This window comes from Electrophorus electricus, chromosome 1 (genome assembly GCF_013358815.1).
Source record: "Electrophorus electricus isolate fEleEle1 chromosome 1, fEleEle1.pri, whole genome shotgun sequence".
Taxonomy (NCBI): domain Eukaryota; kingdom Metazoa; phylum Chordata; class Actinopteri; order Gymnotiformes; family Gymnotidae; genus Electrophorus; species Electrophorus electricus.
The window spans coordinates 34,439,499-34,463,442 of NC_049535.1; the positions used below are offsets into that span (position 1 = coordinate 34,439,499).

The 23,944-nt window shown below is 41.8% G+C and overlaps 1 protein-coding gene across 2 annotated transcripts; it reads left to right on the plus strand.

Moving 5' to 3' along the window:
• Positions 1–210: 210 nt before the first annotated feature.
• On the plus strand, positions 211–23,401 carry itga3a (integrin, alpha 3a). 2 transcript variants are annotated; one of them, XM_035529314.1, is made up of 26 exons: positions 211–764; positions 9,917–10,044; positions 10,420–10,505; positions 10,613–10,859; positions 10,964–11,056; positions 11,174–11,393; positions 12,081–12,274; positions 12,468–12,556; positions 12,712–12,848; positions 12,987–13,064; positions 13,306–13,373; positions 13,705–13,847; positions 14,548–14,694; positions 14,774–14,871; positions 15,392–15,560; positions 15,857–15,934; positions 16,035–16,114; positions 16,443–16,520; positions 16,712–16,814; positions 17,077–17,253; positions 17,543–17,659; positions 17,747–17,857; positions 19,255–19,353; positions 19,625–19,750; positions 20,264–20,425; positions 21,383–21,468. In XM_035529314.1, exons 1-25 carry the CDS (start codon positions 562–564, stop codon positions 20,375–20,377), a joined length of 3,183 nt encoding a protein of 1,060 aa, XP_035385207.1. In that variant the 5' UTR covers positions 211–561; the 3' UTR covers positions 20,378–20,425; positions 21,383–21,468. The 2 variants fall into 2 exon arrangements, with proteins under 2 accessions (XP_035385207.1, XP_035385203.1); XM_035529310.1 differs by lacking the exon at positions 20,264–20,425 and having other exon boundaries at positions 21,383–23,401.
• The last annotated feature ends 543 nt before the right edge of the window (positions 23,402–23,944 follow it).

A 23,944-nucleotide genomic window follows, 5' to 3' on the forward strand; every position in this document is an offset into this window, starting at 1 on the left:
TCTTTGGCCAAAGATAATGGTCTTGATCAATGTTCAGGATGTCTTGCTCAGTGTGCATTCCAGTCCAACATCTGATATTGTCAAAGAGCTTAACAGCATGGTTTAATTCATAGCACGTCCTCTTTAATCATCGTCTCCCACTGCGTTTTCTGTTTATAAGCTCGTGTGTGTGTGTGTGTGTGTGTGTGTGTGTGTGTGTGTGTGTGTGTGTGTGTGTGTGTGTGATGCGTAGTCGATCTTCGTTAGTCTGTTTCGCAGTGCATTACCTTTCGATCCTTTAACATCAGGTGATTTTCGTGTTTGCACCGAGAGGCTGGTTTGTCTGGGCTGTCCGTTGTCAAGGTGCCCGGACTCAAGGTGCCTTCGATGAAGTCGTCAGCCAGTCTGTTCTGATTTCCACATATGGCAGTCTACCACCCCGGAAGAAGAATGACTAATCTGCAGACTGTAGATACTTAACGCCTGAACGTGACCGCTGAAGAGCAGAAACAGCGGTGAGAAGGTAGCGCGTCCAGCGGAGAATACGGAAACTCGCCGACGTACAGCTCTACAGAGTACAAAATGAAAACCACTTCACAACCGTGTCGTGTATCCTCAAAGTATCCCTACCTCCTGTTGCTTCTTTTTCTGTGCGCTGTTAGTCGCTGTTGCGCCTTCAATTTGGACGTGAGATTCTCCGTTGTAAAGGAAGGAAAGACACCGGGCAGTTTATTCGGACTGTCGGTCGCGCTACATCAGCAAGTTGTGGGGGACAACAGATACCTGTGAGTAAATACCTTACGGTGATTAAATACCTTACTATGATTAAATACCTCACTGTGAGTAAATACCTTACTGTGAGAAAAATGGGCTCTTCAAAACAGGCAAATAAATATGCAAATTCGTGCGCATCTTTTGTTCTTTGCACCTGTTGAGCCTGTAAATTAAGTTTTGATTATGCGGTGTAATTCCTGAAATTAGACTTTCAAAAGCAGGGAAAGCATTCGCATAACCAAGTAATGTGATTTACCGTTCGCTGACTTGCATGGACATTTACTGTTAGTCGTGTGAAACAAAAAGAAATGTTGTCTTTTTTTGTCCTTTCACTGTTGAAAATTGACAGACAGTTAAATATACATGAGAGGAAGGAACTTGTCAGGAAAGGTTACTGTTTTTCTAAGGTGTGGTGGCGCTAAGTGAATAATTAACGCAGTAACTTCTCTTTCATTGTTGAGTATTAGGTGGAATCGAGAAAGCGTCCAGGTGGAAGGTCGGGCACGTCGTGTTGTTGCTCCTTTTATAATGCTTTTCTTTTTTTAATGATTCAAATACACATTTTCACTCCGTCAGGATTACTATAATTTATTTTTCAAACTTTTTTAGTCCACGTAAAAGCTGCTAAAAGCTTGTCAGTATTTGCCAGCTATCTCCTTTATTACCTTGTTGGCCGGTTAAATAAATCCTTCCCTTCCATTTAATCCACAGTCTGACTAAACATCACGCATTAATTCTCTGTTAATCTCCTGCCATACTGAAATACCTCAGAGGTCCCGAAAATCCACCAATCATCTGAGACGCCAGTGAGATCCTCTGAGACCACTTTCCTTGTGTTAGAGAGTCTGGACACTATCATGTGATATCACTTCCATATCAATTACGCAGTTTATAGGATGAATGGGACGACAAATGCCCTAAAGGAAACTTGGAAATGCTGTCAGATATATTTCACCTGACTGCCAGTGACCAGCAGACTGCACGCGAGAAGAGAGCAATGTGTGTGTGTTTACACGTGTACTTTATACACAGAGCATGGGAGGGCTTAAATAAGAATTGTGGTCATAAATACTTTTACACATTTAATTTTAGAAAATAACCTTGAATGAGCATTCAGCTGGCCATTATGGTCATTATTTATATGAAATTTGATTAAATAATACTTTAAAAAATAGTTTAACTCATATACTAGGAGTGTGGTACTAGATGTAAGGGGTTAGTGAGTAGGCGGTTCTGCGTTTCAGAGTTAGTAGGGTGCACCACTCCCTCACACTGGTGTAGGAGCAGAGCTCAGATGGGTAGGTGGCGGAAGATGCTGTCCTTGTGCATTATCCTTCAGCCTGGCACTTTTACTAGCAACACTGATAGCAAGTGTCCAAGTGTTGTTCTCAAAGCACAGAGAAGACAAACCTTCAGCAGCAAACCTTCAGCTATGTGCTTAGCAGGTGGGACTGTGCTCCACACTCTACAGGTAAGGGTGTGGCATGCTCTCAGTGGGTGAGAGCCTGGCACGTGCTCAGAGGCTAGGACTGTGCTCGGCGTGCTCAGAGGCTGGGACTGTGCTCCACGCTCAACGGGCATGACTGTGCAGGTAGTGTGGAAGCTGTAACAGAACACTGGTGTACATGTTATGGCTTTTCTAAAACCCCCAGGTTGAAAGCGTCTTGAGGATTTCACAATGTCTTATATTAGAAAACTGGCTATCTTATAAATTGAACTTACATAGACATTAACATTATGTGGTGTTCACTTGAAAGAACCAGCCATTTTTTTATCTTGATCATTATAATAGTGCTCTCTACTAATACATGGGTCTTACAAACAGCAGTGACCACGCAAACACACAGGAAACACAAAACCCTGGGAGACTGGAGTGATGTGTAAAAACGCCTGGATGTTCCACAGAGCACACTGATAAAGTTAGTGTGATTCTGTAGGAATAAAAGTGTCATAATACATATCTGCTCATTATAAAGAGAAGAAAGGACACCACATTAGCGCATTGGTGTTTGAGCTGGCTTAAGGCTCATGGTGGTTTGTAAATGGAGTGAACAAAAAAGCTGCAAAGTATTACAGTTTTGCGTTGTTTTAAGCCTACTGAAATTGAACCAGGAGCGGATTATTTAAATATAATTTCTCAGTTCGGCTCCTTTGGGCAGCCCTTGTATGTTCTGTAAAAATGGACCTTGTTCTGATAATATCAGGCTCTGGCAGTGTAGCTGAATAAAATGACCTGTCTGGTGACTTCCTGGTTGCCTGTCACTGTGCTGGAAAATGAGCAGTACCAGAGTGCAGCCTTTTCCTGAGGGAAGGCAGATTGGTGTAATGTTGACAATCTGCTTTTCTATGTACAAATGCTTAATGACTAACAGGAAGTTCCCATCAGCTGCAGAAAGCAAAGGAACGCCTTGTTTGTTCATTACTCATAAAAAGCACAAGTGAACTTTGGTTGAAGAGAAAACACCTACTGTGTTCCAGAGTCTGATTTATGGATGTACAAACCATTTGGATGTCCTCTTGACCTTAAGTGTTGTGAGCAAGGCTTCTCCGAGAGCAATAGGTTTTGAAAATGTGTGTGTCATTTAAATCCCTGTTCTGATTAGCCAGCACAAGCTTTTAACAGTCCTGCTCACTGTTTTAGATCTCAAGCTCTTCATACTCTTGGGTCTCATTAATACAACAACATCCTGTTCTATTTTAGTATGAATACACATATGAACTGCATTTTTTCATCCTTGTGACTGAAATTCATTTTTATTGGTAACTAAAATTGTCAACATCCACCAAAATCATCTTTAATAATCAGTGTTTGGGTATAAATAATTAATCATGTTTAATACTCAGTAATTGGATATGAATAATGAATCATGTTTAATACACAGTGCTTGGGTATGCAGCAAAAAATAACAGTCTGAATTTTGTTATCACTATTTTTGCATGTGCTGTTTTATATGTTCTAGGTGTTTATAAAGTATGTATTGTGTTTCCAAGGTGATGCCTTCGGTGCTTTCGCATTTTTGTGCTTTTTTGTGACATTTTAATGATGTGCAGTGACATTCAAACTGTGGGCACAAAATAGTTACCAGTTATGAATTTTCTCTTAATTTTGTCAGGTATCTTACATAGTTCTAAGATAATTCTTAGCTGGTAACACAAACATTTTGCATCCACAGTATGAATGTGACTATATAGTTATACATAATCGTTTTTATATGGCAAGATTGTATCAGGTCTCTTATGATTGGTGCCAAGCTGTTGTAACGCGTGGTGGCCCGAGTGCCGCAGAGCAAGGGGCAGGATGCACTCCAGCGACTGAGACGTACATTTATTTACATAAACGACACAACGGTACTCACACTTATCACATACAAGGAACATGAAATGGTTAACGTTAAGCAAACACCTAACATTAACACGTCACACTCACACATTACGCGAAAAATAACCAGCACTCTTTACACTTTGACACAGGTTTATATACATTTAAACGAACGAGGTGCAGGTGTGGTTACAGACAAAACAGCCCTCCCGCTGCACGTGGAGGGCCAAACCACCTGACTAGGGCGAGGCAAGTGTTCCGTGACAGCTGTTTGTAAGTTTGGGTCTTCAGCTCCTGATAAATTCTTGGTTGAACCTTGTTTAGTTCACTTGAGGTTCTGAGAATTTCTACATTAACGCAGGCTGTGCAGGGAGTCTGGTAATCACTGCTCCTAGCTGCTTGAACCTGTCTGCTGTTCAGGACACAGATTGGAGTAGGTGTGACTCACTGTGATCTATAGCACAGCCACAAGGCGGAGAGAAGTTCTCCAGGGCTTTCACATGGTGTATGTACTCCTTTGGGCTGATCAGTGTTTGAGTGTAAGAGTATTTTTGCAGTTCAGTGTGTTGTCTTTCAGTGTTAACAAATATACAAGAGCATTCAGGCATGTATTCATTTAAATAATCTAAACAAAGGCCTAAAGAGTTCACTTGGTTGTCATGGAACTGGGATCTGTCCTGAGTCCAGGAAAAGATGTCTGGCATATAAAAAATTGTCTATGCCCATAAAACATTAGCCATGCCTGGTGCAAGTAGAGTGTTCACATTGGTAAAGATGACAAGATGTTGTTAGTGCAGTATTGATCTCATACCAGAATGAAAGCACGATGGCTAGTTTTACACACACCTGTTGCAGACAGCCCTATGTCTCAAGAAGGAGAGATCCAAGCAAGAACAATACTACACTATGCAGATTTGAGCTGGATGCATTTGACCTTCAGTACTGAGGAGTGCATAAACAAACATCTGAAGATTTAAAATGCCTTTATACTGCCACCTGCCCACCTTTCTGGAGTTGCTTATTAGCTATTATCATTCCTTCCTTCAGTAAAATTACGTGACATCAAGGAAATGGCAAATATTCTACCTGTTCTCTAGATAGTAAGCACAACAAAACTATTTTCCACGTAACAAAATATAAAGTTAGCCTAGCGCACAGCCTCGGTAGATCAAGACATAATCAATATATAATGTTAGCCTAGCGCACAGCCTCGGTAGATCAAGACATAATCAATATATGTTAGCCTAGCGAACAGCCTCGGTAGATCAAGACATAATCAATATATAATGTTAGCCTAGCGCACAGCCTCGGTAGATCAAGACATAATCAATATATAATGTTAGCCTAGCGCACAGCCTCGGTAGATCACGCTACAATGTGACCTGGTTCAGCTTGCACAATTGGCTAAAACAGTGCTGATGAGGGCCAGCTAGAGCCAACAGCGCGGAACACACCACAGTGAGTACAGGCAACAGTCAGTCACTCAGCGTCCAGTGGCCTGACGTTGTCTGAGGGCTGACTGTTGGATGTGTTCCCAGCACACATACATAGCCATCCATAACCATATATAACTATCCATAACCATACATAACTATACCTATCCATAAATATCCATACATAACCATACATAATGCTTTCAGATTCCTGTCACCTTTTTACAACTGATGATGATGATAATGATGTTTGGATGCACACCAAAACATCTTGTGTGTTTTTTAAATTGCCCAGTGGTTTTATTAAACATTGTTTAAAATATTTGGTGGACTTGGATGGCTTAGAAATGAACTTGCATAGACAACACTGGTCACAGTAAATCCTTTAAACAGAAAGGTACAGGTACAAGGGCCCTGTGGCAGGGTCTCTGTAGTTTGAGTTTCCAGGAAGGAGCTGGTCATGCTAAACCCTGCACTGATCAACATTAACCAGCATGTAACCAGTAACACTCTGAACATTCAACATGTGGTGTGTCCTGTCAGTATTGTGCTTGGAGCTTGTTTTTCTGGTGTTGTGGGTGATTGAGGTCATGTGAATGGCCTTTATATAAAAGAAATCTGAGTATTTTTGGTTTCAATGACTGTCATAAACAAGCTAGAGACATATAATACTTGGGTCAATAACAATTGGCCTGTAAACAAAAGAAAAAAAAGATGCACTCAGAGGTATGTTCCACTTCCTCTCTTCAAGGCTAGAGTAGTGCAAAGATTTTGCATCACAATGCAAATAACTTCCCTTTCTACTTCAACCAGCGAGCCAGCAAGCACACTGATCATTTTGTTGCTGGGTTCCCTGGTGTGCTTGGAGGTGATGTGATCTGCTTGCTGTAGAGGAGATGTGTTCTATACCTGCCTGAACATGAGCGTGTCCTCCCCTGCCAAAAGCTACAGCCCACAGACACACTTTCTCTTTAAAACCAGCTGTATTGACTAGAGCCTTATTTTGCTCTGGGGCCTGTAGCTCTATTTGCTAAAAGGGCATGACTTTCAAATGGGGCCTTTTGTTGTGTTTTAACTGTCATAGTTATTTTATCTATCAATGTTGTATTTTTCAGTTGGATTTATAGTCCCAAAACCCATTTTAACCTAAATTTTTTTCAGTCATGTGTAAAGCATTCTGAATTGCAATATGCTTTGTTTATAAGATGCTGTATAAAAGGCTTGATTGATTGATTGCCAGATTTAAAATGTGCAATTTGCCAAGAAATAGCACTATTCCTAGTTCTAGTAGCCTATTTGATAGGGCAATAAAGACTGGAGAAACTGTTATCTTGGGTACTGGGTAGTAATGGAGACATCCAAAACACACTTAAGAAAGCATAAAAATTAAATGCAGTTGTATGTAATATATTTGGAGTGCTCTGAACTCTTTGAATGAAGGATGAAAGCTGAGGGTTCTCTGATGAGCTCTGAACATGGCAGGCAGCTTCTGGTTTGTCCAATTGCATATGAGGTATGTGGTATGTTGGCCACAAGGTGTGGTGTATGAGTGTTTAATACATCATGCGACTTGTCTCCGTTCAGGCATGTGCTTCTGCCTCATCACTCTCTTTGAAAAGACTTTAATTCACAAGAGCTGGTGGTATGAAAAAGTCATGCTGGACTGTGGAACACACTGTGGAGCAGTGTGGGAGGGGCCTGGTGGACAGAAGAGCAGTGTGGGGGGGAAGGTCATCTATAAAGGAGTATGGGACGGGCCTGGTGGATGGTAGAGCAGTGTGGGAGGGGCCTGATAGATGGTAGTGAAGTGTGGGAGGGGTCTAGTGGATGGTAGAGAAGTGTGGGAGGGGTCTGGTGGATGGTAGTGAAGTATGGGAAGAGTCTGGTGGATGGTAGTGAAGTGTGGGAAGGGTCTGGTGGATGGTAGTGAAGTGTGGGAAGGGTCTGGTGGATGGTAGTGAAGTGTGGGAAGGGTCTGGTGGATGGTAGTGAAGTGGGAGGGGTCTGGTGGATGGTAGTGAAGTGGGAGGGGTCTGGTGGATGGTAGTGAAGTGGGAGGGGTCTAGTGGATGGTAGTGAAGTGTGGGAGGGGTCTGGTAGAATCTGTACTGTGCTTGCTTCACATTTCAGAGCTGTTTAGCATGAAGCACCACTTTCCTTGAAAAGAGAGAATTAACCCAAACCACTCTGTGATACAGGATCAAGTTCTTCTCTACCAACACAAACAGTTAGACAAAGTATTTGTGGACTTTACATATGTGATTGGGAGTCAGTAAAATTAGTTTTTACATTAGTGTAGTTTTGAAATTAAATTGAAATTGCAAAAATAGTTTATGCAACCAGGACATAGTTCTAACCCTAAACCACATCCCCTAACCTTAACCCTGTCTATCTTTGGGATCTGTGGCCATGTTTGCCTGAGCTTCAGTATCAGTGATATTAGCATCTGTATTGTATGGGAGGATATAGAGGATGTGCTGTTTACCTGCCTGTGGGTTGCACTCGTCAGCAAATTTATGACAGAGGTAGCCGCCTCACTCTTGGGATATTTGGCTGTCATATTTTTTACTTACCCACCTCTTCTCTTCACCTTCTTCTCTTCTTGAAATCTGAGGTGATTAATGGTGTATGGGGGTCGGGTGGGGGAGTGGGATTGGGGGTAGGAGCGGAGAACGTCTTTCACGTCACCGAGGCGCTGCTCCCACCCCACACCCCTCCCCCAGCCGGACTGCTCTGACTTTGACCTGTCTGTGTCCTTCCCGGTTCTACCTCATCGCGATGTGCGGTGTGTACCAGCCAGAGCACAGACTCACAAACAGCTCACCAAAGCGAGAGGCAGAAACGCAGAGCAACAGAACGAGGGTGGTGTTGCCAAAAGGTGGAGCGGAGGCACCTGCTTCCCATGTCATCTGCACCTTTCAAACACATCTCGTAAACGTCCACCAGGAACTGAGTGTTAACGTGCCACATGCCAGACCCACTCAGCACTGAGTCATAAGACTTCAGACAGGTTCACTCTACACACTACTCCTACTAATCCTGGAAGAACAAATTTTGTCTTAGAAATGTATGTTTGTCTTAAATGCATTTTATTTAAATACAACTTTACATAGTGTGAATGTTTGTTTTGAATCCTATTGCTGTTAGTGAATGTTGATTTAAAGTAAATTTGCTTTGATCCCAGCATCCAGAGAAAGTATGACTGAAATCCCATGTGGTGAGATTATCTCTGAATCAGTGAGTTACACAGCGTCTTTGGTCTGTGCATGAACAGGATGGGGCATGATTTCTGCCTGCCCCACAGAAGACCGCCACGTGTCTGAATCTGCAGCAGAGCTGAACCAGACTGATGTTTGGCGTCCCAAGCCTTCTGTTTGCTGATCCATATCTTTGGCAAATCAAATAAACATGTTGCACTCTAAATTCACAGCAAAAGGGTAGAAATGTGCCGGTGCCAAGGCCAGAGACGGAAAAGGGAAGCTCTCAGTCATCACCATCTGGATGAGCAGGAACCTTGACCCTACAGTGCTTAACCATGGAGATCCTTTGTTGGGCCAACAGAAGGTCATCACCGCTTATTTAAATGTCACCATCCTTGGTGTCACAGTAAATAAAACACATTTAGACTCAATAATGGGTGATGACCTTCATGGTTGGAGACTTACCTGCTACTCATAATCACCCAGGCATTTCTTTGTTGTGTTTGAATATACCTATTAACTACATATAATATATAATATACCTATAAACTACCTCTAATGTAGTTTTGCTGGATCACCTCACTTTAATGTTGTTTTGTTATGCTCCCACGTTGTTGTTATTAGTGAGCCTAGTATTGGCATATATGAGCGTTATATGGATTAAAAGAAGCTTTGGTGATTTTTAGTAATCGAGTTTCTCGAGGAATCATTTCAGCCCTATAGGTAACAGATATTTTAGTGAGGTTTTTGACGTTTTATTTACACTGTAATGACCAGATTTCAGCACATTTTATTGGCCTGTTATATGAGTTCCATTTGGCTGGTAATAAGACTTTTATGAATGCGTATGCAATGCCATGATGTAATTTCTTGTCAATTATGCTAATAATGTAATTAACTAAAAAAAACATTGAGATGATCTCTGCATAAATTATGTGTAAAACCTTCTGTTTGTCTTGGTGGTTTTGACAACATGAATTTGTTGGATTGTTATTCAAAATGATCAGGATGTGGCAAATAGGCAAATATCTTAAATGTACAATATGTGTTGATGTACAATGTACTGACATAAATTGCAGACATGTTTAAGAAATAAGGAAATGTATGTAGACCTATGTTTACGATCATAATGTGTACATATCTGAAGCTAGGGTCAGAGGTGAAGTGTGTAAATATTTGTAGAATTTCTCAGTTATTTCCCTTTTGTACAGTCTGCTTGTAGGGGCCCCAAAGGAAAGAGCAGAACCTTCTTTGTCAGCCAATGAGACTGGAGATATGTTTGCTTGTCCAATCAGCACAAACCCCAAAGACTGCATACAAGCAAACTTAGTCAGCTCAGGTAATGTAACTGTCTCAGTCGCAATCTAAATTCTGTCTTATTTTACAAACTGTTATTTCTTCTAAGGCTTCTAACAGGTATTGCTGTTTACACTGTGGTGTTATCCTGACTAGAGCACATTTCAGGCAATAGAGCCTCAGGGGTACCTAAGTCTGGTCCTGGAGCTTTTCTGCCCTGCAGAGTTTAATTCCAACCCTAATACACCTCATCCTGTCAATCAAGTTCTTCTTCTTAATATGAGAGGCAGGTGTGCTGGATTAGAGTTGACCTGAGCTCTGCTGGGTGGTAGGTCTCCAGGACCAGACTTGGAAACCTCTGCATTAGAAGTGTACTGGATGATTTGAACAGCTGTTTGTGGGTGTCATTGTGCTGCAGACCCTCCTCAACCAGACGAGATTGTAGAGGGCATGTGGCTCGGTGTGTCGGTAGCCAGTCAGGGTCAACCAGGAGGGCGGGTCATGGTCAGTCACTTTCTGCCACTTTAATCACAGTAATTCATCTCTTCCTGCACCTGTTTCTGTGTAAAACACTATAAACACTTGTTTCAAACGTCCCCTTTCCTCACCAGGCTTGTGGTCATCGCTACACAAGAAACATGGACAGGGGTACAAACCTACGCATGATTGGGAGGTGTTACATAGCCGGGAATGACTTGACCTTGGACCCAGATGGAGATGACCAGTGGCAGTTGAAAAATGAAGTGTGTGACCCCAACACCAACCATCTTAGAGAAGGCATGTGCAACATGGGGATCTCAGCTACTATCACACAGACAGAGGTCATCGCAGGTGCTCCTGGCTGCTATAACTGGCAAGGTGAAAAGGCTTTTTCTCATTTAAACCAGCCTAGTCAATCATTATTTCAATGGTTCAGTAAATATTGTGGGTTCCCTTCATAACTGTGTTGTCTTGTTCTCCAGGAAATTCATTTGTGATTTACAGAAACCCTGACGACATGTATGACACTCAGGAGACCAAGTTTCCAGACATGAATGATGGAAATATATATATGGGTAAAGATTTCTATGTTTATACTTTGAATTGCTCACAGTTGCAAATTAAGCTGCCATGTTTTTCAAGTGTCTTGTGATACTGCTGCTACTATCTTTGTTGATTTGCTCATTGTGCAGGCTATTCTGTGGACAAACAGAGTGGAGTACTGAGCCCAGATGAAGACACAGTGGTGACCGGAGCTCCCAGACACCAGTCCAAAGGGTCTGTCATCCTGGCTAAGAGCGTCAGGAAGGAGAACAGCCTTCCTGAGCTGCAGAAGCAGTTCACTCTGGATGGGGAGCAGGTCGGCTCCTATTTTGGCAGTAGCTTTGCTGTTGTGGATCTCAATAATGATGGGTAAGGACAGCAGGGGGTGAGTCTCTCCTGCACTGCTAATTAGTTAGGTTAGGTAGCTAGTTAGATGACAAGCTAGTAAAATGAGAAATATAATCAGTAGCTAGCTAGCTAATCAAACGCCCCTGCTATAAATAATTGTTAATAGATAAGATTACTTTTAGTAATATTTTTTACTTTTAGGATCAGTTTTCAGTCTAATGGCTACTATTAAAGGTTTTTACCAGTCAGAATTCCCATTTCTGACGACTAGCTCAGGTGGTTCGTTGTTCTCTGCTGCAGCTTCATCTATGTCTGGCTCAAATGTAATTGACTGAATCTCACTGTTATGATATACAGTCACCCCCACAGTCACTGCAGATTCATCAAATTTTAAAATAACTTCAAAGTCTTAAGAAACAGCACTGGAAAGTTTTCAGTCCAAGTCAGTCAGGGTGTTTGATAACAGCGTTGTTCACGGTTGCCCACCAGTGACGTCACTGTGCAATTTTCTGGAATTTCCAGCACAACTTCGGTGTTTTCTGTCAATTTACTTAAATTGGTCGTTTTTAAAGAAATTAACATGTTATTTTCATTTCAATTCACATAGACATTTTTCAATTGCTAAGATAATGTGAAATTATCAGGGTGGTCCATTAGGTGCTTAGCCTTTAACATCCATTTATCTGCGGTGGTTGCTTTAACATGCAGGTGGAAGGATCTCGTAGTTGGAGCCCCGTTTTATTTCAATCGGAGAGCAGAAGAGGGCGGTGCAGTGTATGTCTTTATGAACGACAACGGCTCCTTCCTTAAGAAAACTGACACAGTGTTCACAGGGCCCAGAAACTCAGGGTTTGGTATGGCTGTTGCAGCTATTGGCGATGTTAATCAAGATGGCTTCCAAGGTAGTATACTGTTGTGAAAGATTTATTAAAATATATAAACTCATTTTAAAAATTACCTAGTCTTGTGATTTGTAGATTTTGTCAAACGGCAGTTTCCATAAATAGAACAGAGCTACTCTCAAACTGTAGTATTGTGCTCTGCTGCCAACTGGTGGTGACAATTTTACATAACATGAAAACTTTGTCCCATTAGACTTTGCAGTCGGTGCACCCTATTATGGCTCAGGCAGGGTTTGTGTATGGATGGGCAGCCAAACTGGCATTTCGAACAAACCTAGTCAGGTAAGAAAAAGCTTTTTTTCAGTCATCTTTAGAAGCCTGCAAATGTAGTAGAGAAAACCTGTAGAGAAAACTAGCCGTGTTGACCATATAAGATCAAACCCAAGCTCAGGTAATGGTCATGAAAGGTTTCCCTCTAAACCTTTCTGTGGTTGTAGGTGATTGAGGGGAAAGACATTACTAATGGTGGCTTCCGGACATTTGGCTACTCCATCAGTGGGGGCCTGGATGTTGACAGGAACAGCTATCCTGATGTTGTGGTTGGATCCTTAGATGATCGTGTGGCCTTGCTAAGGTAAGTCTCTCTGTGTTTCAGCAGTTTTCTGTTTTGTATGTTGGCCAGAATATCAGTAGTAGTTTATCCTATTACGGCTGCTGTGGTTTATTTGATTATTTATGTTTTACACCTCAAGTTTTCCTCCTGTCTTAACAGGGCCCGTCCGGTGATCCACCTAAAGAAAACTTTCACTGTGACGCCCCCTACTGTTGACCCTAATGACTGCGACTCCTGGTAGGAGTTTGTAAATTCACTCCAAGTAACATCATTATGTACATGAATCCTGCACGTCAGGTTCTTAATATGTGGCAAATAACATTTGTGAAGTACTGGTAACTATTAAGGACACTAATATAACTAATGAGTCACTGAATGCAAATTCATCTGTGGCTCAGCCTTTTTTATTGAGATTACTGAATGTGTATTTCCAGTCTAATACAGTACGAGATTACAGTGTTATGTTTGTGTTTTGCAGTATTGTGGTGAAAATATGCTTCTCCTACACACTCAGCACCGGGGACTCAAGCTTCAAGAAGAACATTAGTAAGTAATCCCACAAGCCTCATGTGCAGATCAACACTCACACACACATACACACACACACACACACACACACACACACACACACACACACACACACACACACACACACACACACACACACTCTTTCCTGTTCAGCCCCAGATATGTGCAAGCCATATAGACACATAATGAATTACTGGACCAACTACAATAGGTTCTGCCCTTTGGTAGGCTCTGTCATTAGACACAGACTAGACACTGCACACTGCATGATGACTGAATGACATTTACATCAATGGACATTTAAATGAACACCCCGTAACACTGAGCTAAAGGCTTTGATTTCCTGTAGCTGTGAAGTTTACCGCAGAGGCCGATCTACTTCGCCGGTCATCCGTCAGCCGTGTCCGTTTCCTTAGCAACAATAAGAACAGCCACACTGGTTACTTGTCCATGCAATCAGAGGACTGTCAGACTCTTATCCTTGGAGTGGTGGTAAGAGACAAGCACATACCATTCAAATAAACTATGGCTGCACCAGTGTTGAGTTTCTTGGGCTGAAATCATAACCGACAGTCAGGACCTTGTTGTGGCCAGTACCAGTATTTATAACTGATAATTTTATCTTTATGCATTTTAAAGGAACTTCAGACTATCATTTATATGTGCAGTACAGTGGTTCTAAGATGTGTTAAACACAAAGAGGAACAAAAAATAGTTGAATCTGATATGAAAATTATTTGAAACACATATTACAAGTGAAAAAAAGAAGATTCATCTCTAATTATTAGCATTTTTCTTAGAACTGCAGTAATATACAAATGGGGTTTAAATTAAACAGACGGTTTAATCTGTAGCAAAGATGAAAATGATCAGCTGTAATTATCAGCTGAAATTTCTAGTTCAAGATCGAACAACTAGCAAATACATTTTTAAAATGTTTTTATTGTCAAAAAAATATAATCTATTGATATATCGTGCACCCCAAAGCTCAGCCTATACAAAATATTCTTCACATATATACTTTGTAGACTTTACTCTGGAATATCCTCATACCCTGACAGTACGCTGTTTCTCATGTGGTTAGCTTTGTGAGTAGCTCGCAGTATCTCCACAGTCACTCATGTTTATGATTGTAGTCTGGGAGGACTATGAGCAGTATGTGTCTGGGGCTGATCTGTTTTCCTTGCTGTAGAAGCCAGTCCGGGACAAAGTTGCACCTCTTTCCTTCTCTCTCAACGTGTCCCTGTACGAGCCTGAGCCCAGTTCTCCACAGCAGCTGCAGAGTCTGGATGCCTTTCCCGTGATCAGCCAGCAGGAGGCGCTCACGGAGAGGACGGAGGTGAGAGACGCGCCCTGGCCAGCCCACACGCTCCCCAGACCTGTCGGCTGAAGCGTAATCGTCCACTTCTTCTCTTCAGATTCACTTCCAGAAAGCCTGTGGACCAGACAACAAGTGTGAAAGCAACCTGCAGATCACAGCCATGTTTGCAAAAAACCAGCAGGAGATTTTCCCAGTGTAAGAACCATCACCTTCTGATGACCTCAGCGAAGCTGACCCGTCCACACCGCGACCTCTGCTTCAGCAAGGAGCTAGTAGTAGCTAGCAACTGTGTGCTAGTATTCTGCCCTTGTGTGTTTGTAGTATTTTCTTTAGCAAATGACTATGGGGCTGAGGTCCAACATTTGATTTCTGTTGCATAGGAAACTGTGGAAGAAAATGCCATTTCAGCAGAGGTCATTTTAGGGCAGGTAGCATGCAAGGATGCAAGGGATCCCCCCTCGTAGGTCACTGTGTGAGGTCTTGATATACACTTTGATATACACAAAGGACTTGGTTTGATGCGAAGGAAAGTGAAACTTCCTGGGCCACCACCTTTCTGCCTCCAGAGAGGAAGAGATCAATAATTACAACAGACAGCTGCAAATGTTACTGGAGATGGAAAAACCCAAATGTTTATTGAGCTTCCCTAGCAAGATACTGTATATCCACAGGGCAACGCATGAAAGTGTGTTTGTGTGTGTGTGTGTGTGTGTAGTCGGGACGGCCAGCAGGTCCTGCTCTATGACTCCAGCATCAAGAAACTCAGTCTGCTGGTTAATGTGACCAACGCTCCCACTGCAGAGAGACCAGCAGAAGACGCCCACAATGCTGTTCTCAACATCACCATTCCACCCTCCCTCAGATACTCCGGCCTCAGATCTTTGGTTAGAACAGCGCTTGGAGCTCAGAGCTAGCATCTGTGCTTAAAGATGGTTTAGGATTAGGATTATTTCACATTTTACTATAATTTGCAATTATAGCATAATGAAAATTTCTTAATCAGTAAAATAATTAAACTGCCTGCATCCTACTGAACTCAGTTCCATTGTAAAATAAGTATTACACACATTGTACAGTTGGTGGTGAAAAACCTGCATTAAAATGCATCAGCCCTACATTAAGATGTTCAAGCTGTGAAAATTCAGATCTCTCTCTCTCTCTCTCTCTCACATCAACACAGAGTTCAGCGATTGAATGCAGTCCTGAAGGCAATGTTATTCTGTGTGAACTGGGGAACCCTTTTACTACCAATCAAATGGTAAAGTAGGAACTTTTAACTGCCTGTGAACAGAGGTCACTGCGGCGTAGTGTTTGATATATGTTTTTATAGTTATGATCGATTTGTCCTCTACCAACAGGTTGATTTTGCAATAATCTTTGAGACATCTGGGATCACATTGGACACCCAAGAAATTAAGTGTGATCTGCAGCTCTCAACGTGAGTATGGCTCTGTCTCTTGGGGAATTGCCCCAACACAGCTTTGCTCACTTATCTGTTCCCACAGCACAGTAGCTGAGATCATTTAACAAAGCAGAATGAAGCCACAGTTCTTTTGTGATTTCAAATCAAGTCAAATCAAAGTTTGTCACATACAAGGTCATACAAGGTACAACTAGCAGTGAAATGCATTAATTTTCTTTTGTATGGGAGCACGAGGGCATTCTGGATAATTCTGTGGAGCCGCACATATTTCTGGTTAGCAGAATGTGAGATGGATTGTGCCTTATTAAATGTCTTAACTTATTGTTGCGTCTCCTCTGTGCAGGCTGAGTATACAGAGTGATTTAATGCCACTCACCAAAGTGCTCCTGGTGGAGTACACCCTGCAGGTGTCTTTTACAGAGTGAGTGCCATTCTCCAGTAACAATATACTGCTACCAAACTGCACCTTTATAGTCACCTTTAGTCTCATCAGGTGTGTGTTCCTGTTTAAAATGTCCTTCTTCACAGATCTACGTCTCCTCACATCATTGTGTGCTGGGGATGGGCTTCTGCTGTGTAACCTCTGGGCTCTGTGTGTGTGTGTTCCCCCAGTTTCTCCCAGGAAGTTCAGACTGAGTTCAGTGGGGAGGTCGTCGGTGAATCAGCCATGAAATCCACTAGTGATATCGGAAGCCCAGTGAAGTTCATCTTTACGGTGGGTAACTGCTGTTACTGCTTAAGAAACAACCTCAGCAAGTTGATGTTTCCAGATTCTGCTGCCACATGGTGGCGCTGTTCTCCAGTCTGTGTAATTAGAGACAGAGACTGTATGTTTTGGGGCTTTGAGCTCTAAACCACTGCCTTTCATTTTCCCTCCGGTTTTATCGGTTCTCCAGCATGTAGTCATTGTAATAGAGCCATAGACTGCATTCCCCATGATTCCATGCGCAGTTGGCTGTGACCTCTTTCGTCTGCAGGTGAATGTGGAAGGGAAACCTCTGGAGGATCTGGGTCATCTGCAGGTGGACTTTGAGTGGCCCAGTGAGGTGGAGAATGGGAAGTGGCTTCTGTACCTGTCAGAAATCAAGATGACGGGCACCTCAAACTCCATTTGTGTTCCACCAGGAGACATTGTGAACCCACTCAACCTCCTGGTGAGACAGGAGAAATGTTTCTTTCTGATTTCACAGAGTACTGGATTTCCTGACTGGACCCAAAACCCACACACAGAGGAGTGATGAGTGGCAGGTCTTCAGTCCAGAACAATAAAAAAACAAACCCATGAGTGGCACACAAATCAACAGTCTCCTTAATAAACATATTTTCTGATCATATTGGTTGAAGATGCATCTAACAATAAAGTCTCATAATTTGAAATGTCAACATTCTTTACTGTCGTGTGTCCAAAGCACAATGACACTCCTACAAATGTGCTGTTGCTAGGTGTCCGAGCGTCAGAAGGAGCGGAGGAAGAGGGAGGATGAAGGCTCTCCTGAGTCTGTCCACTCAGTCACACAACCCTCTCTTAACCTGCAGGGCGGCCGTAAGAGATTTTCCTTGGTCAGTTCATCAGTCACTCCACCATTTTGTTGTTTAGTTGCTAGGCAACCTGCTCAGACATAAGACTTCACCCACTTCCTCCTGCAGAGCTGTGGGAGAGGAGCACGATGTCAGACCTTTAGCTGTGCGTTACACAACATGAACAACTCGGCCATGCTGACGGTCCAAGCGCGCCTGTGGAACAGCACCATGCTGGAGGTCAGACGCTCAAATCCCTTCACACACCACACTCTTCCTCTTCTCCTCTTCATCATCTACTTGCATTGACGTGTCCTCCTCAAAGATCATGATTTTTTGTACATGTATACAGGGTTTAACCAAAGAGAGAGACAGGGAAAGTTGTTGAACATCATCAGAAAAACGGAAAAACTTAACGATGTTGCGTTTGTCCTGATTAGTGAAGCTGAAATATGGTCAGGAGCCCTAATGAAGTTGAACGTCCTTCATGACGTCCTCCTTGCCTCGCCAGACAGCGTTTGCTTTTAAACGTAGTTTTCACTTGATTCTTAAGATGGTCACACACCACTATGGAGCACTATTCAGGCCTTAATTCTCCACAAACACCATAATATCAAAAATACAGGTGGCACCCATTAGCCCAGTAGACCCTGGCACCATTTATCACAATAAAAAGCAGAATAAATTGTTCTGTTAGTTCAAGCAACGTGGTGCTTTTTACACTGTTTTAACACCATTTCAGCTCATTCACATGAACTCAACACATTTTCTTTTGTTTTGCTGAATTTTTTTATCAGGTTTGTCAGATATTATTGCATAATTCAGAGCATAAAAAACATCAGATTGGCACATTTTACAACATAATAGAAGCAAAATGCTTTCGGTTTGTGCCAGATTATGGACTATACAGTGCATCATTCAGCTGACATTAAGATGTGGTGTTTCCGCTGTTGCCAGTTACCACCCATACACAAGCACAGAACTTTCCACTGCTGTATCTGCCCTGATTAGACTAGGCCTCCTGTTTAGGACTAATTATTTTGTTAATGCTGCTGTAGCGATAAACTATTAGCAGATGACCATGAAGAAGAGAGGAATAGATTTACATCTGTATCAGTGTCAACAAACTCAGATTTATACAGCTGTTTACACCAGAGTAAATAAATAAATATTGAATATGAACTAGAATTAGGTCCACCAATGTATAAATGAGCATATTTTTAAACACATTCATTGATACTTCTGGGAAAAATGCAAGTTAGGTATTTTATATATACATCTCTCAATAATAAGGTAGACAGCTCTACTTAATGAACATGTTTGTAATGCAGAGAGCTGCTGCGAAGGATCAAACAGAATTATTACTTGGAAGGTGTCACATCATATTTGTAAAACCTGTGAGTTCAGCTCAGAGAAACGCTGTCGGGCATGGTGACATTCAGATTGATTCGTATGCGTTGGAGAGACGGCTCAGTTCCCCACAAGTAGAAAACACAACAGTCACAACAGTCCAGTCTTTACCAACTGCACCTATAGAAAGATTCAGATTACTAGCAAACTGTTCATTACTGTTGATGGAATATTTATGACAGTCACGACTGGTGACGGCGTTCTCACGTGCTGCTGTGTGTCTGCAGGATTACAAAGAGGCTTCGACTGTGGATGTTTATAGCCTGGCTACTCTGAAGCTTATCACAGACAAACCCACCATCAGGATGGCCAATCAAACAGCCAGTGTAACAGTCCATTCTTTTATATCTCTGCACCTTTATCATGTCCCTTTAATATTTTCTGAGTGGCTTTTGTGAGTTTATTTAAACACATTATACAGTATAAGGCTACTGTGTGGTATTGGCATATGGGATATAATCTTCATTCTTTGAGAGCCCCAGCACTGCAGTGTGTTCTCTGCGCTAACCCACGTAGGCCACCTCATAAGGGTAGCAGGTGGGTTGTAGCAGGGTTGACCCTAATCTCTGAAGTTGACGACTTCTTCCCTTTGCTCAGTTCTCAGTGAAGATAACACCAGCAGGGCAACACGAGACTGCATATGAAGTTCCCCTGTGGATCGTCATCGTGTCTGTGCTGGCTGGAGTTGTTCTGCTGGGCCTCATTATTTTGCTCTTATGGAAGGTGAGCAAAGTTTACTGCCTCAGCCCCATAGAAAAAAAAACTATTCAGATACCGGATCATCAAATAGAGATAAAGTTCAATTTCTTGTATAGACATAACAAATTTGCCTCAAAAAGGCAACAGTTAATGAGACATTTGAAGACCTACTGTGCTACACTGTAGAGAACGCAACTTTATTTATATAGCATAATTATTATTATAATGAGCTATATTTATTAATATAGCTAAATTCATAATTTAAAATCAAGGTTCTTTGCCTTGGTTCTTTGTCTTGTGTCTATTACAGAGTTATGTTTATTTATTCTACTAAAAATATGAAATGAATACTGTTATCATCCATTATCCTGCTTTTTTCATTGATTATATCGTGTTTTCATATGGTGAACATGTCTATATCTGATTATTTGGGTTTGACAATTATAACTTTAATCTTCATTCTCCAGTAGTGCTGGATTGTTCGTCCTGTTCCGCTCTTGTGGTGTTTGATTGGTGTCTGAACCCTCCCGCCCCCAGTGTGGTTTCTTCCGGAGGGCCAGTACCAGAGAGCTTTATGAGGCAAAGGCCCAGAAAGCTGAGATGAGAACGCAGCCATCCGATAAAGACCGACTCACAGAAGATGAAGACTGAGGCAGGCTGGGTCATATGATCCAAGGCAAACTCTCACTGTGCTCCTGGGTAACCCCTGACCTGACCTCCCTGCCTGCCTCCCTGCCTAACCAACATCTGCTTTCTAGTTCTGTCTTTTCCTCCTGATCAGGGAATATGATCTAGGAATGTGGGAGCCAGTGTTCTATGTTTTTGGTGTTTTCCTTCACAGCTGCACTAAAATGTTCCTTCATGTCTTCACACCTGCTCTTTCCTGTCTCTCTCTCATTTTGAGCTGTTCTAGATTCTAACTGCATATTTACTGAAGAGCTGTTCTAGATTCTTTTAGCGAATAAGCACCGCTTTCTCAAAAGCAGGGGAGACTCCTGTAAATTATGCCCTATCTCTACAGGCTGAGTTATGGCTGGATGATGCATTTATCCTCTTTTTAATCTCCTATACTTACCACCCACTTTACAGACATACTTACTGTTTATGTGCCAGTGTCACTGCTGGGTTGAGCATGGGCCAAAACCCAACAATACACAGACATTAGCGGTTACTGTGGTCAGAAACTGACTAGTGATGAAGGGCTAGAGAATGACCAGCACACAATGCATGGTAACAGATGAGCTGTATACTCTAACCGTACCCCTCCAGGGTATACCTACAAGGTCATTTTCCAATAAAGGGGCTGGTTTGTGTAAGGCAAAGAATGACTTATTCTACCTCATACATATTTAAAATAGTAAATACAGATCTGATGCTTTGTAGAGCAGTTGTTAAGTGGAAGCTCCTTGTGTCCCCAGGAAAAGCCCCAGTGTGACCTGGTGGTGAACTCACTGTGCTCTCTGAGTGTGCACTGTGGCCTCTTTAGTGGTGCACTCACTGTGCTCTCTGAGTGTGCACTGTGGCCTCTTTAGTGGTGCACTCACTGTGCTCTCTGAGTGTGCACTGTGGCCTCTTTAGTGGTGCACTCACTGTGCTCTCTGAGTGTGCACTGTGGCCTCTTTAGTGGTGCACTCACTGTGCTCTCTGTGTGTGCAGTATGGATTCTTCAGAAGGGCACTATCCTTCAGGACCATGCCCAGGTACCACGCTATCAAGATCCACAAGGATGAGAACTACCGCCTTAGTCAGGGATGCCTGATTAAAGACTTTAGCAAGAAGCACTGGATCACAAACTGGACAGAAATGCAACAGTATCACTGAGTAGAGACCCCCCGCCCCCAAACAAGAGTGGGAGAGACTCCATCCACCATGAGCTGCAGCGTCTACAGATGTTCCTTTCAACCCTACCTGATTTCACAAGAGCTGATCTCTCTGACACAGGAGGCCCAGGTAATAAACCCAGGTGGTGTCCTGCAGGGGTGGAGCCATGTCAAAGTGGTTGTAGTTTGCTAACTAATCACTTTCCCACCAGCGACATTCCGGTGCTCATGTTGGAGCATGTTCATGTTCAGGACAAATGATTACGTGTCTGGATGTGGGTGATTCCTAGCCCCGAAAAAGCAGGTGGCCTATAAAGAAGAAGATATCAAAACATCATATATTATGTTCTTTGTTTCCACATTTTAGTTTTTGCATCTCTGACTCTTTCAGCGTCTCAGAGGGATTGCCATAGACAGCGATTGTGTGCAGAACACGTGTTTTGTTTATTGTTATGTTATGAATATGTACAGTTATTAAGTAGCAACTGTGCTGGCAGTATATGCAAAATACAGACAGATTAAATTAATCAAAATATCGAATTTCTGGAAAATAGAGGCTAAACAATTTTACAAGTGACACCAAAACCCTACAAGAAAAGGCTATGGCAGAACTACACCAATTTTTCTGACCCAAAAACAGTTCAAGATTTTAACATCCATACTTGCCCCCTGTTGGTGGAAAGGATTTTAGAAGGTTCTAGGTTTGAACCCCGCTGATGTATAATAGCACTGCGCTCCTAACTGACCATTTCTCTGGTAATACGCTACTCTCCCTGCAGGAGGCTGTTTTTACTCTTAAACTTGTGTTTACACCTGGGTTTACATTCCGGTTTAGACTCGTGTTTACACTTGGGTTTAGACTTTGGACTAACAGACACTGCTGCACTTGGTGGACCCAGATGTTTATGGAACAATTTGTATTAGGAAAGAGTTTGTATTACATAACTGTGACTACTAAATTAATAGGACTTAGTAAAGAAAATAAAAGTGTATTTGAACTGGTTAACAGGTAGATATGATCCATTTATGGGTTTGTTGATGCACTCTAAGGCCATCCACCATGGAGACTCCATACAGCAGAACTGTACATCACCTTCATGTCCATATGTCATATCTGTGGTATTGTAAATACTTTGCTTCTTGTACTTAATGGTGTAGCTGAAAAATTAATATCAAAGCAGGTTTTTTCTTTTTTCACAGTAAGGCTATGGGCTTCGAAGATGTGTCAAAAGTCTACTTAAAATGTGGATTATAGTCATACCTTTCTACTGTTATAGTTAAAGACTTTTACTGTAGGGCACTGGCTGTTTGCTCCTACATGACCTAAACATTTCGCATTGTACTGCTTTGTACACTGTACTATTACTGCTGTTTGGTAATATTGTATTAGAGGGATATGTTTACAAATATTTGATTTTAAATCAACTGCCTGGAATGAATGTAACGATTACAGGGTAAATGTCAGATCAAAAGCAACATAATTTATAATGTAGAAAAATCCTGTTCAACACAATCAGTCCAGTCAGCTAAATGCCATAAACGTAAATGTAAATGTAAATCCAGTGAGGATTCGTTATCCAGATGGAGGTAATATTTGCCAGAATCACTTTTGCAATTTGACTTTTTGAGTGAAAACATCCTGTGTTTTATATAGTGATTTATTTTTGTATTCATGGTATTTTGTAAAAGAAAAGATTGAAGTTTACACCTCACATTTGACCTTTTGTGTTCTGTGTTTTATTGTTTTAAGGAACTTGCATACTTTGTCTGTTACATGTGCTTGCAGTATCTTTGTACATCATCCTTTTGTGGATATTTGGTGTTAAAATAAATCTACCAGTAGCTGTTGTAAAAATGTACATGGATTCATTCAAGCAAAGCAAACGGTATCTCTGTTCTTTGTTTTCTAAATGAATTGGACCAATGGTGTTCTAGCTGATTGTGTGGTTATTTGGTTAGTAACCCCATTTTAACCTCACGTTGTCCATAGAAGTGTAGAGAGCCTCCCTGCAGCTTCGTCAAAATGATGTTTTATGGGTGTCTCTCTCGCATTGTTACCATAGTGACAACAACGTTGAACCCAGTTAGTGCTGGTCTTACCCACAAGCTACATACTAAAAAGAAAAAACATAATATTGAAATGTGATTAAGGTTGTATACAACCCCACTATTCAAAAAGACTCCAGCACATTCGGGTGTCTCAACAAGGTGCTTCTGTTGATTTATTAAGCTATATTTAGCTTATAAGACAAAAAGATGTTTATTGATATGGGGACATTGCATTCTGTTTTCAAGACAAATGAAGAGAATGATGAGCAGATGGAGGCAGGTTCAAGGTGTATTTCAGAGAAGGTCCTGAGCTATTTAACATCACCTACTGGTACCAAAAACATCAAAC

What these genes read in the sequence shown, in the direction of transcription:
- itga3a (XM_035529310.1), top strand. Translation starts at nt 562, where the DNA reads ATGAAAACCACTTCACAACCGTGTCGTGTATCCTCAAAGTATCCCTAC. An exon ending in AGCAAACTTAGTCAGCTCAG is followed by an intron (nt 10,045 to 10,419) that starts GTAATGTAACTG and finishes ATTGTGCTGCAG; the next exon opens with ACCCTCCTCAACCAGACGAG. An exon ending in CGCTCACGGAGAGGACGGAG is followed by an intron (nt 14,695 to 14,773) that starts GTGAGAGACGCG and finishes TCTTCTCTTCAG; the next exon opens with ATTCACTTCCAGAAAGCCTG.